General features: G+C 42.6%; 2 protein-coding genes across 3 annotated transcripts in view; one reads left to right on the top strand and one right to left on the bottom strand.

Annotated features, from left to right (window-relative positions):
- Positions 1–498: 498 nt before the first annotated feature.
- On the bottom strand, positions 499–8171 carry NDUFAF1 (NADH:ubiquinone oxidoreductase complex assembly factor 1). 2 transcript variants are annotated; one of them, XM_030949674.1, is made up of 5 exons: positions 7984–8171; positions 6137–6755; positions 4146–4331; positions 2880–2954; positions 499–1242 (listed from the first exon to the last, which is right to left on the bottom strand). In XM_030949674.1, exons 2-5 carry the CDS (start codon positions 6638–6640, stop codon positions 1102–1104), a joined length of 906 nt encoding a protein of 301 aa, XP_030805534.1. In that variant the 5' UTR covers positions 6641–6755; positions 7984–8171; the 3' UTR covers positions 499–1101. The 2 variants fall into 2 exon arrangements, with proteins under 2 accessions (XP_030805534.1, XP_030805535.1); XM_030949675.1 differs by lacking the exon at positions 7984–8171 and adding an exon at positions 7712–7725.
- A 51-nt stretch (positions 8172–8222) lies between these two features.
- Positions 8223–12340, top strand: part of RTF1 (RTF1 homolog, Paf1/RNA polymerase II complex component) — a 28420-nt gene continuing 24302 nt past the window's right edge. Inside the window, exons 1-2 of the mRNA XM_030949208.1 lie at positions 8223–8414; positions 11009–11119. Of these exons, the coding sequence (XP_030805068.1) occupies positions 8337–8414; positions 11009–11119 (189 nt within the window). The 5' untranslated portion in view covers positions 8223–8336. The remainder of the gene's footprint in view (positions 8415–11008; positions 11120–12340) is intronic.

Consider the following 12340-nt stretch of genomic DNA (forward strand, 5'->3'; position numbering starts at 1 on the left):
AAAGATGTTAGCTCTGGTATCTTCCTGGTATCATCATTCTTCTACAATTAAGCTGCTGAATTCAATGCAAAATGAAAATGGTAGTACAAGATTCTGTTTCAGCTTGCTTCATTGTGGTCTCTTCCCTATAAAAGACAGGTACATTTAATATTTCTAAAGTACACTTAAACAAGGTCACTGTGGAGGAGGTCAGTGCTTTGATTATTAAATTTTGACAGCTGAAACATGCCCTTTACAAAACAAGTGTTGAGTGGTTCATCTTGAATTACTGAAAACTGGATTTCTCTGCAAAAGGGAGGTGTTAAGGGTCTGTGCAGCAGTTGGGGCTGTGAATTCTTGCTACACAGCTGCATTAGGCTAACTGCACACAGCAGAAGTGGGATCTGCTCTGCCCTGTAATGATGCTCAGTAAGCCAAGCTCTGCCTCCTCAGGGAGCAGACAGAGCTGCAGCTTTCCTCCCACCCCTCTTTTGGAGCATTGCTTCTTTCCAACAACCTTGGCTCTGTATCATTGTAGGATTATCTTCAACAGCTCTGAAGGAAAACTCAAGCCTGCTGCATAGCTCTTGTTTCCATCTTGGCAGCAGCAGCTTTTTCTTTTTTTAGCTATCTAGAGGAGCCAAAGCTAAAGGTTGAAATACTTCTGCCTTTTCCACTTCTGGTGCTGCTCTTTGTAAATTTCAGAAGCTGAGTCACACCAGTCCTCAGAGTATTAATTCTCATACCTTTTTCAGTTTAAAACTAGCAAATGCAAGTGTTTTACAACTGTCAATAAACCACAATGTAGAAAATGAAAGTGTTGGACAAGAAAAGAACAACAAACTTGTGAAATACTTTTATTTCAGTCAGGACAGAAGCCAAGAAGTGTTGCTACTTTGTAAGAGCATCACAACTGCTCTCAGGCTACATTGCAGTCCATCCATCTTTGTACAGTCTTCTCCATGATTCTGTAGTTGGGAGTTTAAAGATGCCAGTGGTGCCACACTTCATGCACTTATCTCTTTAATAGGCCCTTCAAGTTGTTAAAAGCCACATGTTAATAAGTATTTTATAAAAATAAACCAAATATCTGAAGAATGTTCCAAAGGACACCAGCCCAGCTTAGACTGGAGTGTTCTTGTCATATGCTTCATAGGCAAACTTTTCTTTATGAGCTCTGTCATTTAACAGACCAATAAAATCGATCTCCAGCTGGAATGGACCATCTACTTTATCTCCAATGGTGAATCCGAGAGTTCTAACCTAGTTAAAAGACACAGAGGGTAGAACAGGATTTATAATATTACAATCAAACTCAGTTGTATCTCCCAATTCTCTGTTTTACATGCTGATCACAGCGATCTTCTTTAAACTGGTATTGTTAAAAATGCAGCAGTATTTTTTAAGGCTTGAACACTTCCCTACCCCATTTTCAATACAGACACCAGTGGGAAATGACTCCACATGTGCCTTTCTACCACTGTGTAAATGAACCCTTGATTTAAAATGGCCTGAGCCTAAAGCAACAGTTACTTTTATCCTTCATGCTTTTGATCACAATTGAGCTTCTAAACACATTTTCATAAAATCACAATTCTTTCATTAATAGGAGAAACAAAGATGTAATTAAGGATGGAAGGGATCATTCTAGACAGTGATACACCATCTACTCTGTGAAAACACCAAACCAGACATTTTAGAATTTAAGTTTAGGCTGGCATGAAACTTAATTACTGAGTTTAATAGTAAGACAAGGTTCTTAGCCACTGTTTCCCAATTAGAATAATGTTCTTAAATATAAGAACAAATCTGTGTGGCTCATGCCTGCTTTCTGTTAGCCTGTGGCTTGCCCAAATGCTCCCTCAGCTCTCACATGTTACAAAACACCTCCATCATTAACAGCTCAGTCCAGTCACCAGTGCAGGCCACCTCATAAACTCAGCTGCCCCAAAACCCTGCTGAAAGTGCAGGTCTGAGCAGTGCCCATGATTTTAAGGACTGCTGTAAGTTTGGGAAAATAATGTCTAGGATGTGTCAGATGAATAAATGTGGACTGAATCTAAATCTACATTGCAATTATATGCTAAATAAAAAACAGAACAAAGCGAGGTAAATGCACTGACACTCCTCTGGATCATTCTGATGCTTTCCATGCTATTCCTTCCCCAGCAGCAAGCTCTACAAGCAGCCCCTTGGCTTATGGAGTCCAGAGAGTTTTTAAAGCTCCTTTTTTCAAATCACATTGTTACAAATAATCTACAGGAGTCACCTAAACTCTGCTCTAAAGAATCTATTCCTTTACAAGCCCTAGATACATTGACTGTTTCTTGCCTTTTTAATTCCTATTTAACAATTATTTTCTGCCTTTTCAGGTTCCTAGGAAAGCATACATTAGTACCATGAGGGCCATTCATTTAAGAGTTGGACTTGATGGTCTCTATGGGTCCCTTCCAACTCCAAATATTCAGTGTGTGACCAAGACATTTTATTAAGATTTCTTAAACTACCTTCACACTGCTTCCCTGATTTTTGGGTTTCTTGAAAATATGTTTGCAAAATTACACTGCAAGTGCATAATTTTTACTGTCAAATGCTATACATAAAATAATCATCAACAAAACTTCAGTGGAGGATACTTAGATCAAGTACTGATTTGTCCCTTTAACTCCCAGTAAATATTTTTAAATAGACCATATATGTTTTCATTTACCACATATGAGAATAAGTACCTTATAACATGAAGAGGCCCTTCAATTGCAAATTCACAAACATTAGAGAATTTGTAAGTTATCTATATCAGGCCATCTTGAAGGAAATTCTGAATTTCTTACAGAGCAGTTGTGTGTTCCTTATACTGCCTTTTCAAATGAAATTTTAAATAAAACCTACAGAAAACTTGCCTTGTCTAACCAGACAGGATGCTGGTTATCCTGGACTCTTCCCCGACTGGAGAGAAAGAATTTGGAGAATGGAATCTGACATAAACAAAACAAAACAAAATCAGACTTTAGTGTCACCAGTGTATAAAATAGAAACTGAGGGAAAAGAAAATAACATGTTAGTAAAGTAACACTCTGCTGTATCTGGTACTAGCATTAGTTGGGTACATAAAACTGGCACAAAGAAATGGGCCACATTAACCCTTTCAACTGGCCACTTGCAGCCAGCTCCAGGCCCACCCTGTCCTGTGGTGGCTGCAGCCATCACACAGGAGCGCTACCCTGTCAGGACAGCTGCAGCACAGAAGGTGGCTGCTTACAGAGAGAATATCTCCTTCCAGTAACATGGAAATATCAACAAGAAATTACTGCAAAGTCTACCATGGGTTCATACTGACAGCTCATCTGTACCCAGGGTGTGGATTTCACAGTGCAAACTTCATACTCAGACATCGGCATCTCTAGCAAAGCACTTCAGGGTAATGTAACAATTTATTTGAAAGTAGTGGGAGCAAGAAAGCAGGGCTGGCTGGTGGCTGGTGAGGGTGAGAGGAAAACATCCAAGCCAGCAATGACACTCCAACTTTCATCCTCCTGGCTTCTTGTCTGTGGAACAGCAGGCTGTTCCCACATGATTGGACAATGGTATCATGGAGCACTCAACACCAATTCATAGGGATGTGCAAACCTCCCTATAGCTGTCATCAGAGAATTACAAAAAGTCCCCAAGTTTCACCAGAAAAGAGCCACAACTCACACTTAAAAATATTATTCTGTGTCACAGAGTCAAAGGTCACAAATTACAAATGCCAACTCTTGAGTCTGACTGACTCCAGAGAGGCTGCAAGTTAAGCAAATCCTGTTGCATGGAACAAATCCTACAACAGTCCACACCCATTTGCATTACAGATAAAATGGTTACCACAGAGAATATTCCAGGCAACACCTGCTAAGCTTCAGTTGCTGTATCTATCCTGTTACTCCAGTAAGAGCCAACAGTAGGCATTCAGAGAAATACCTGGTGGATCAATTCTTTAACACAACTGACAGTGTGCCCTCCCCTAGTCCAGTTTTGGGAACTCCCAAGCCAAAGGCACATGTCTATTGTATAATGAAAATGTCGAGTGGACAGCAACATAAACTGTGAATGTGGAAAGAATTCCCCTTCCTGTGCTTTGGCCAGGACCTCAAGATGGTCTCATTAGTTTGAAAGATTCCTTAGCTCACCGTTATTTCCTCCCAGTATGGGCCTCCTCTGGTAAACATGAAGTAGCTGTAGAGATCATCCTTTTGATGAGAGAAGTAGGGGTCTGTATAAATGTTTACCATCCAAGGTCTGCCATCACCACGGACACGTAAGTACAGACTATTGAAGTTTGACCAGTCATAATACTTCTTCCTGTTAAAAGATCCCTACAAATTATTGATAAATAGAATTATTTCTCCTTAATAGAGGGACACTTTCATCATGAGGAACAGAGCATTGTTGCTTTGATCACTGCCCTTGTTATTATGTCAGATAGTATTTACTGTAACACAGTGAACACAGCTACTCTGTCATCATCACCCTGGATGCTGAGCTCACTGAATTTCCTTCAGCACTCTATCAGAGACCACAAATCGCAATATTGCTGCCTGAGGACTCACACTTTCATTATAAGCCACAATCTTGTAACTATCAGAAATCAGAACTCCTTCCTAGGACTGAATTCCCTACCAGGCAATTACACAAATGCTGCAGTGATAGATCAGCATTTAGTGAACTACATAAGTTTAATATTCTGTGGTCAGTTCTAGATCATTCAGAAGTGACGGCAAGAAATTGAAGCAGTGAAATAATTTATCCTCCTTGATAACTTCCCAACAGAAGACTAATGAAAACTGGGAGCATTCAATGTTTTCCAACTTTTTTTTCATTAACTGTGTAAAATACTGAGATTGCAAGCATGTCTAATTCTTTATTGAATTTTTTCCAAAGACCTGTAAAATCCTGATGTTGTCATTTGCATGATGGCATATCTAAGAGTCCTCAGAGAGCTACACTGAAGTCACTTGGAGCCATGAGGGGGAGAGGGTAAGGTTATTCTTGGCCAGACTTGCCAAGAAGTCAAAATTAGCACCAAAAATTCACATGTTTCTCCTTTATTTTACAGCACTACTATGATTACCTATCAGCTATTGTTCTACCAACTCATCTGGTAAGTAACAGAATAAGTAGATGATGAATATATAAGGCCTGTAGCTACTTCATTTAATGGTTTTAACAGTTTTGAGCCTTTCTATTTAAATAAGGATGGACTGATACACTCCACTAGTTCAGAATTAGGAGGTGAAAGTTTGAGTCACATTTGCACAAGTCAGTAGCAGTCCTGAGAGCTTAACGCAGACAAGACTCCACTTGTTCCAGTCATCTGATCTAATGTCACCATTTTAATCACTGTTCATACATCTCTCATTTACCAATTGATTTTGCTTACTCATATTCTCTTCTCCCCAAGATTCTGGCCCAGAAATTATTTTACCTAAGCACTTGTGCCAAGACACAAAAAAGAGAACACATTAAATATTTAAGGATTTTATCCAGTGTGTGAAAATGTTCCTTTGCTTTTAAAGGTGCTTAGAAATAAGGGATGAAACAAGCAGTGTCTATAATAAGCACACCCATTTCTGGTTCTATTTTGCTCAATTCCAAGCTATCAAAGATCTGTGTCTTGCTTTTTTTCTGATGTACAGTAGGAGGCAGACCTTTAAAAAGTACATTTCAAAGCACTGTTTTCTGTTCCTGTGAGAAAATGATTCATTCACTCTAACAAAGTCTGATGAATAGACCAAGTTAAAACCCAGAAAATTCTTACTTATGACACATTCAATCAACTTCAAATTTAGAAAGAGGTCTATTTTAATCATACTAATTTTGGATATAAAGTTTAATTCCAGATCCTTCATTTGTAAGGATGCTGCAACAGGTCTGTCTATTGTACATAAATAAGTGAGCAAATATGTATTATTCCTTTTCTAAGAAAGGAAAACAAAATCCAAGAAAAAATTTAAGTTCCCTCCAGGCCAAAGTGGCACAGCAGCCATTACATGTCTGAGAGAAAATGCAGTGCTCCTGAAAGTGATCAGCAGTAAAGAGCAGGCCACTTGCTGTCACTGGGATTCCACTAACATCCTCAGATCCAGTATCAGAAGCTGTGCAAACACGGAGCTGTACTTACCACTTCTGGTTTGGATCTCATACTGCAATATCCACTGTATTTTGTCTCCCCATCACGAGGCACTTCTGTATTGAGGGTTCCATATAGCAGAGCAGCCTGGTTATTCCTACCCAATTTGATGTAAACTTTACTTTTCCCTCCAATCTCCACATCAGAGGAAATAACCCATTTATTTAAATCTTCCTGGCTCCTAAACTGCCACAACACCCTTGTTTGTTCCAACAAGTGCTGACTTAATGGATTGCCTCCAGGTCCTTTTAAGTAATCTTGGGTTTCCTTCTTCAGCAAGCTTAGCTGAGTCTTCAGGTGATCAATGCTCTTCTTAAAGCTGAAATCAGCATTCTGCCAAGACAGTTTTTTCTCAGGCTCTGCCCCGGGCCTCCTGTAGCTGCTATACAATTTTGAATTGCTGAGGAGAGGTCCAAGTGAGGAGAGAAAAACTTTACGCCTGCAGCATCCACTGTGGAAGGAAGCACCATTCAGCAGCATCACAGCCAGAGCCATACTGGTAACTTGAAGAATCCACGTCCAGTAAGGCAATGAATATATTGAAAGTTAATTTAACAACAGAACTAGTATTCAGAGCTATCTTATTGTAGTTACTATAGTTGATCTTCACCTTTAATGAAAAAGAGAAAAAATTATAAAAAATTACATATAGGATGCTTGTGAAATTATTTAACTTTTAAAATCAATACTAGCTAGAAATCCAAGTCATTGGAAAACAGAATGAAAAAAACCATCAGGAATGACACTTCCTCAGAGCTTGAGTTTATTTATTGACTTCCACCCTATGCTTTCACCTCTCCCCATGGTGTAAAATCCCCATGCAAATAAGAAAACCCAAGTAAACTACTTCAAATAAAACTGAAAAGAGAAAAGCAAATCAATTTCTCTTCATCCCTTCCAACAATAAGTTTAGGTGTTATGGATAACACCAGCAAAAACAACTCATGAAGGTTTCTGAAAGATGACACCTATATAACTAAAAAATTTATTCCTGCAAGAAAATCACAAATTCACGACAGGCAGATGCTGCTGCCACACAGACAAAAATGACAATCCATCTGACACAGACGACAAGACTTTTCAAATACTAAGTCCCACAATCTTCTTCCAAGTCATCCTCAATATACCTGTGTTAGGATTACAGAGGCATTTGCAAAGAGTGAAAAGTTTAGTATGAAAGACTACAATTCAATATGGGTTTTTTTAATAAGGCTTCAGGAAAATTCTGCTCAATGCTCTGTACAGAGGCTATTTTTTCTTACTTGTAAAATTAAACGGGGTTTTTTTCGGGTTTCTTTTTTTCATGCCACAGAACAAAACCAAAAACGATGTCACATGCATTCAACTTCTGTGAGCTTTTAAGAATGGAGTCAGGCACACCACTCATGTCCTCTATATGTCACTCACCTTCCTTTACTCACTGTAAAATTTACTACTGTTATTCTCACACTCTAATTAAGTTATGTCTAAAGCTACACTGAAGAAACCCACATTATGTTCTATCGCGCACTTCACACGATCGGAGCAAGTTCGCGATTAAGAAACCCTGTCTCCTTATTGCTTCACCCGAGTACCAGAAGAGAACGGAGAGTTTGAATGCATTCTACTTTAGGCCGGTTTTTGTCTCTTTAGCAGCCTTGCCCGCCGCTGTAGCGCCAGCCCGGTGCGCGGCCCGGCAGCTGCGGCGCCTCGGCCCCACTTGCGCCGCGGCCTGGGCACCGGGCCTGGATCCCGCCTGCACGACTGAGCCCGGCGGGCAGAGGCGAGGCCAGGGCGGGGGGGCAGCGGCCGAACCCCCTCGCTGCTCCGTGACCGACAGACCCCGGCACCCACTCCACCTTCCCGCCGCCGGGTCCGCCGCGCCCGGGGCCAAGGAACGAGCACCGCGCCGCTCCGGTTCCACCGCCAGCGACGGCGGCCACCGACGTGCCGCCCTCAGCGGCGGCCGAGGTGCGATCCGTGATTCCCCGCGGGTCTCCGGGCGCCGGGGGAGCGGCCGCGGGGCCAGCGCGCGGCTCCGTGAGGGGGACAGCGGCGGCCCCGCCCCCCCCGCCCCCGCCCACGCGCCGCGCATGCGCGGTGCCCTTTGTGTCGGGCGGGCGGGCGGGCGGCGCGGGTCAGGCCGGGCCGGGCCGTGCGAGCGCCGCCGCCGCCGCCGCCGGGGCGGGGAGGGGGCACCGCCGCCTCCGCCATGGTGAAGAAGCGGAAAGGCCGTGTCCTTATCGACTCCGACACCGAGGACAGCGGCAGCGAGGAGAACCTGGACCAGGTGCGCGGGCAGGCCCGGCCCGAACGCGGGGCCTGGGATCGCCGGCCCGCGCGAGGCTCGGCGCCGCCATCCCTCCCTCGCTCCCGCCCGGTGGTCCCGCGCCGCTCTCGCCCTCCTCAGCCCGATGGGGCCCCGCGGCCGCCGTGGGCAGAGCCCGCGTCCCTCCGGCGGGTCCCCGGCCCGCCCCTGGCAGGAGGCCCGCGTTGGCGGGGGCTCTTTGCAGCGGGCCCGGTGCTCGGCGCCGGCGGGACGGAGGCGCGGTGGATGCTCCGGGGCGATGCTCCGGGCGATGTGGCCCTGAGCAGGGGGTAGCGAGGCCCGGCTGCCAGCAGTTTTCTCACCTCGAGTAGTGGGGAAAGAGGCCCAAAGGGCTGGGCAACTTTTCCATGCTACTTTGGTACGCCGGGAGAACAAGCGTGTTAGGTCCCTGCCCCTCCTCGGGGCAGGCAGGCTCCCGGAGTGTTAATGCGTGTTTAATGCGACCCTCTCAATCTTGGTGACCACGCTGGAGAGCTCTGTTGGTGGGAAACCAGCCTGTAGATGTAAGAAGGGGTAGTATTTACGTATTTGTCATCAGAGCATCTCCCGGGGTTGTAAGTGCGATGTCTGGTGTGAATTCGAGCGTGTCAGGGTTGCAAAAGGGATGTCTCCCCCTGTGGAGCGGCCTGCTTTCAAAGAGTCACCTTTTAGTGTAGCAGGTATTGATGGTGTGATTCCAATGGTAAATAAAGACGTTATAGGTGAAGTGTGTTGCAGTTTAGATGGCAGTGCTTGCTCTGGGGAGAAGTTTGGCAGGTCGAATATGCTGAAGCCAGCATGTCTGATGTAATTTATGTGTTGGACCTTCAGAGTTTTTAATGCAGATATGTTGCAATAAAAAGTCTTCCCCAACACACAAAAGTACTTTTGCAGATTGGGGCTTCAGAAAAATCAATCAGATACTCTGTTAAAACAAATACACTGGAGCTGATGTGGTTGATCTTGTATACCTCTAGAGTCCTTAGCACTGCCAACATCTCGCTGCTAGTGTATCAGTTCGATAGTTTTAGAACTTGAAAATGGGAGTTGGACTAGCTTTAGCATCAGTCAGACAATCGGAGTGATGGTGGTAGGAGTAACCACGTGGTTCTGCATCGGTTCCATCCCTCACTGGCAGCAGGCATCTGCAGCTGGACCTGAGTAGTAGGTGCTTCCCCCTCCACTGAGCTGCTTGTAGCAACTGTGACAGCAGGGAGGTGTGTGTGCAGAGATGAAGATCAGGTAGCAGGGAAGCCATGTTTTTGAGATGAGAGAATACTGACTTAAATATTAAATACTGAATAGATTAAATGTTTGACAGATTCCCATGGCAATCTAGGCTTGTTGAATCAAAGGGTTAGCAGCCTTTTAAATATAGTTTTTTGGAAAACACAGAACACGTATAGAAAGAAAGAAAGAAAAAAAAAGGAATATGTCTTTAAAGTGGTGCTTCTCTTCAAGAGCTTCCCAAAGAGAAGCACTATGAAGCTTCTTCAAGAGCTTCCAGAGATCTGTTAATTGTACAGATGTGCTATGTTGATGTTGCAGGGCTTCTTTAGAGAACGGTTGGTAAAGTGCCATTGCTAATGAACTGATAAAAAGTTTTTTTGTTGATAAGTAGGCAGACCATCAGTTTCTGCAGTGTTTATGTTCTCATTTGAGGTAGTAAATTGTAATCAATTTGTTGAGATAATCTTCCAGTTGTGAAACTAATGGAAACCAATCCAGCATCAACTTCCCAAGACTGCAGAAGTTGGTGTGGCTGTGGTTCTACACACAGCTAAGACTCATCAGCCCCAGAGTAATGTTTCTGAGAATAGATTCTGTGTCCCAGACTGCAAAGACAGTAACACAGCTTCAAAAATGTTTGTTTTGTACTATTGCTTGTGTCACCTGAACAAGTGATGAACAGTAGATGATGAGAGTATTTGAGAGCCATGTAGTTCTTTGTGTGCATGTGTGTTGCCTGTGAAAATGCTTCCTTTGAGCAGAACAGCTCTACTAAGTTTCACAGACTTTGAGCTTGATACCTGCTCTGTGTCTGTCCAAAGCTTTAAGTGCATTCTGGGGCATGCACCAGCAGTGAAAAGGAATTGAACACACTGACTAAATATTACCAAACATGATGTAAAAGTGATGCCTAAAGCATTTACCCTTTAAAGTGTATACTTGCAGATATCTCTGTTTAGGAGAAGAAGCTTCTATCTACTGGTATTTGGCTTTTTAGGACTGATGCTTCATGGTATAGTTAGGGTGGTTTTGAATTATTACCCAATCCAAATAAGACAGATCTGGACATGACTCTGAAAGTAATTTGTCTTACGTTGTTTATGCCAAGAAAGTAATGGTACTAATAGTTACCTTTTATAGCTTGTTATCTTTAAAATCCTTTTGTAGCATCCAGTATTAAAATTGTGTGTGCACATGAAACACAGGTAGAGTTGTTCCTTAGTAGGTGGCAATGATCATGCTACTGAGATGTGCTCAGATATTGCAGAGAATCTGCACGTGCACTGACCTGGATTGTTAAAACTAATCACAACACTTTGAAATAAATGTGTGTGTTTTTACACCAGGAGCTCCTGTCATTGGCCAAACGGAAACGCAGTGACTCTGAAGAAAAGGAACCACCTGTGAGCAAACCTACAGCATCCTCAGACTCTGAGACATCAGACAGTGATGATGAGGTGACTTTATCACGTTATCAGTGACATTGCTGTGGGTTATTTGTCTGATCGTACCTAAGCAGTGAAAGTGTATTTATCATACAGTATATTTAGCCTGCTGACTTCATGAGGTGGGACTGGCTGTCAATGATGGAGACCCATTAAGGCCAGAGAATTTTTTTTTAATGAATATGTTTTGAATTCTAATTGTATACAAAATAGTCTGTACATAGAAAAGATGACTGCCAGTTTAATCCCACATTCATATGGTGTGGTGAGCTGCCTGCTTTAAACTAGTGTCTTTCCTATGTTGTGCTTGCTGTTGAAGTAGCAGTGAAGTTGCTAGAGCTGGACTCTGAATTCAGGGAGTGAGATTTTCACCTTTTGAGTGGAGCTTCCTTCCCAAGAGAAGGGTCAAGGCAGATAGTACTAATTTACAGGTAGTAAAACTGTTCTACTTAGCTGCTTTTATTCTCCAGGAACTGTGCTGTGAATTAGCTGTCTGGCCATTTGGATATGCAACAGGGTGTGTTTTGATTGATATCTTTGGAGAAAGAGGCAAGAAAGAGTTCAGCATTACTTTGTTCTAAGGTTTCTCAATTTCTTGTATAACAGTGCTTATCTGCTGGTTCTGTTTTTAGTATTTGTTCTTGGTACTATAGTCTAGAGCTGGTTAAAAGCCTGTGCATCAAGAAAAGAAAAATTAAAAAAAATATTAAAACAGGTACTCACAAATGTTATACAGGTATGTGAGTAAAAGCAATTTCTGGAAAGCTTACAAATATTTGTGCACACTTTCTGCAAATTATAGTGAGGTCATTTATTCCACCAATTCTTAAATATTTGACAGGGAAATGTTTGGTGTGGGTTTTTGTATTTTTTCTTTCTAAAGTAACAGTACAGATTATCCATTGTGCCAACTTGTAACCTAACATTGTAGGCCAGTGATAAACTGTAAAGTATTTGTTAGTGTAGCAGAGTTCTTCCAAAAACTGTGAAGAATGTGCACTTTAATTTTCTTTCCGAGGCCCTTTTATAATAAATATGCTTGGAACTCTGTTCCAAATCAATCATTTTCTTAAAAAACCTGCTCCTTGTATATCTAATAATCATTTAAGGCATGAAGACAGACAAAATTGCGGACAACCTAGATATCTTAGGTTTCTTATTGGGGAACTACTCAGTCTGTCACGTAATGGTGTGTGTTCAGATCTGCTGGCTCACAGTTTATTTATTCTAAGT

The sequence above is a fragment of the Camarhynchus parvulus genome, chromosome 5, assembly GCF_901933205.1.
Source record: "Camarhynchus parvulus chromosome 5, STF_HiC, whole genome shotgun sequence".
Lineage (NCBI taxonomy): Eukaryota > Metazoa > Chordata > Aves > Passeriformes > Thraupidae > Camarhynchus > Camarhynchus parvulus.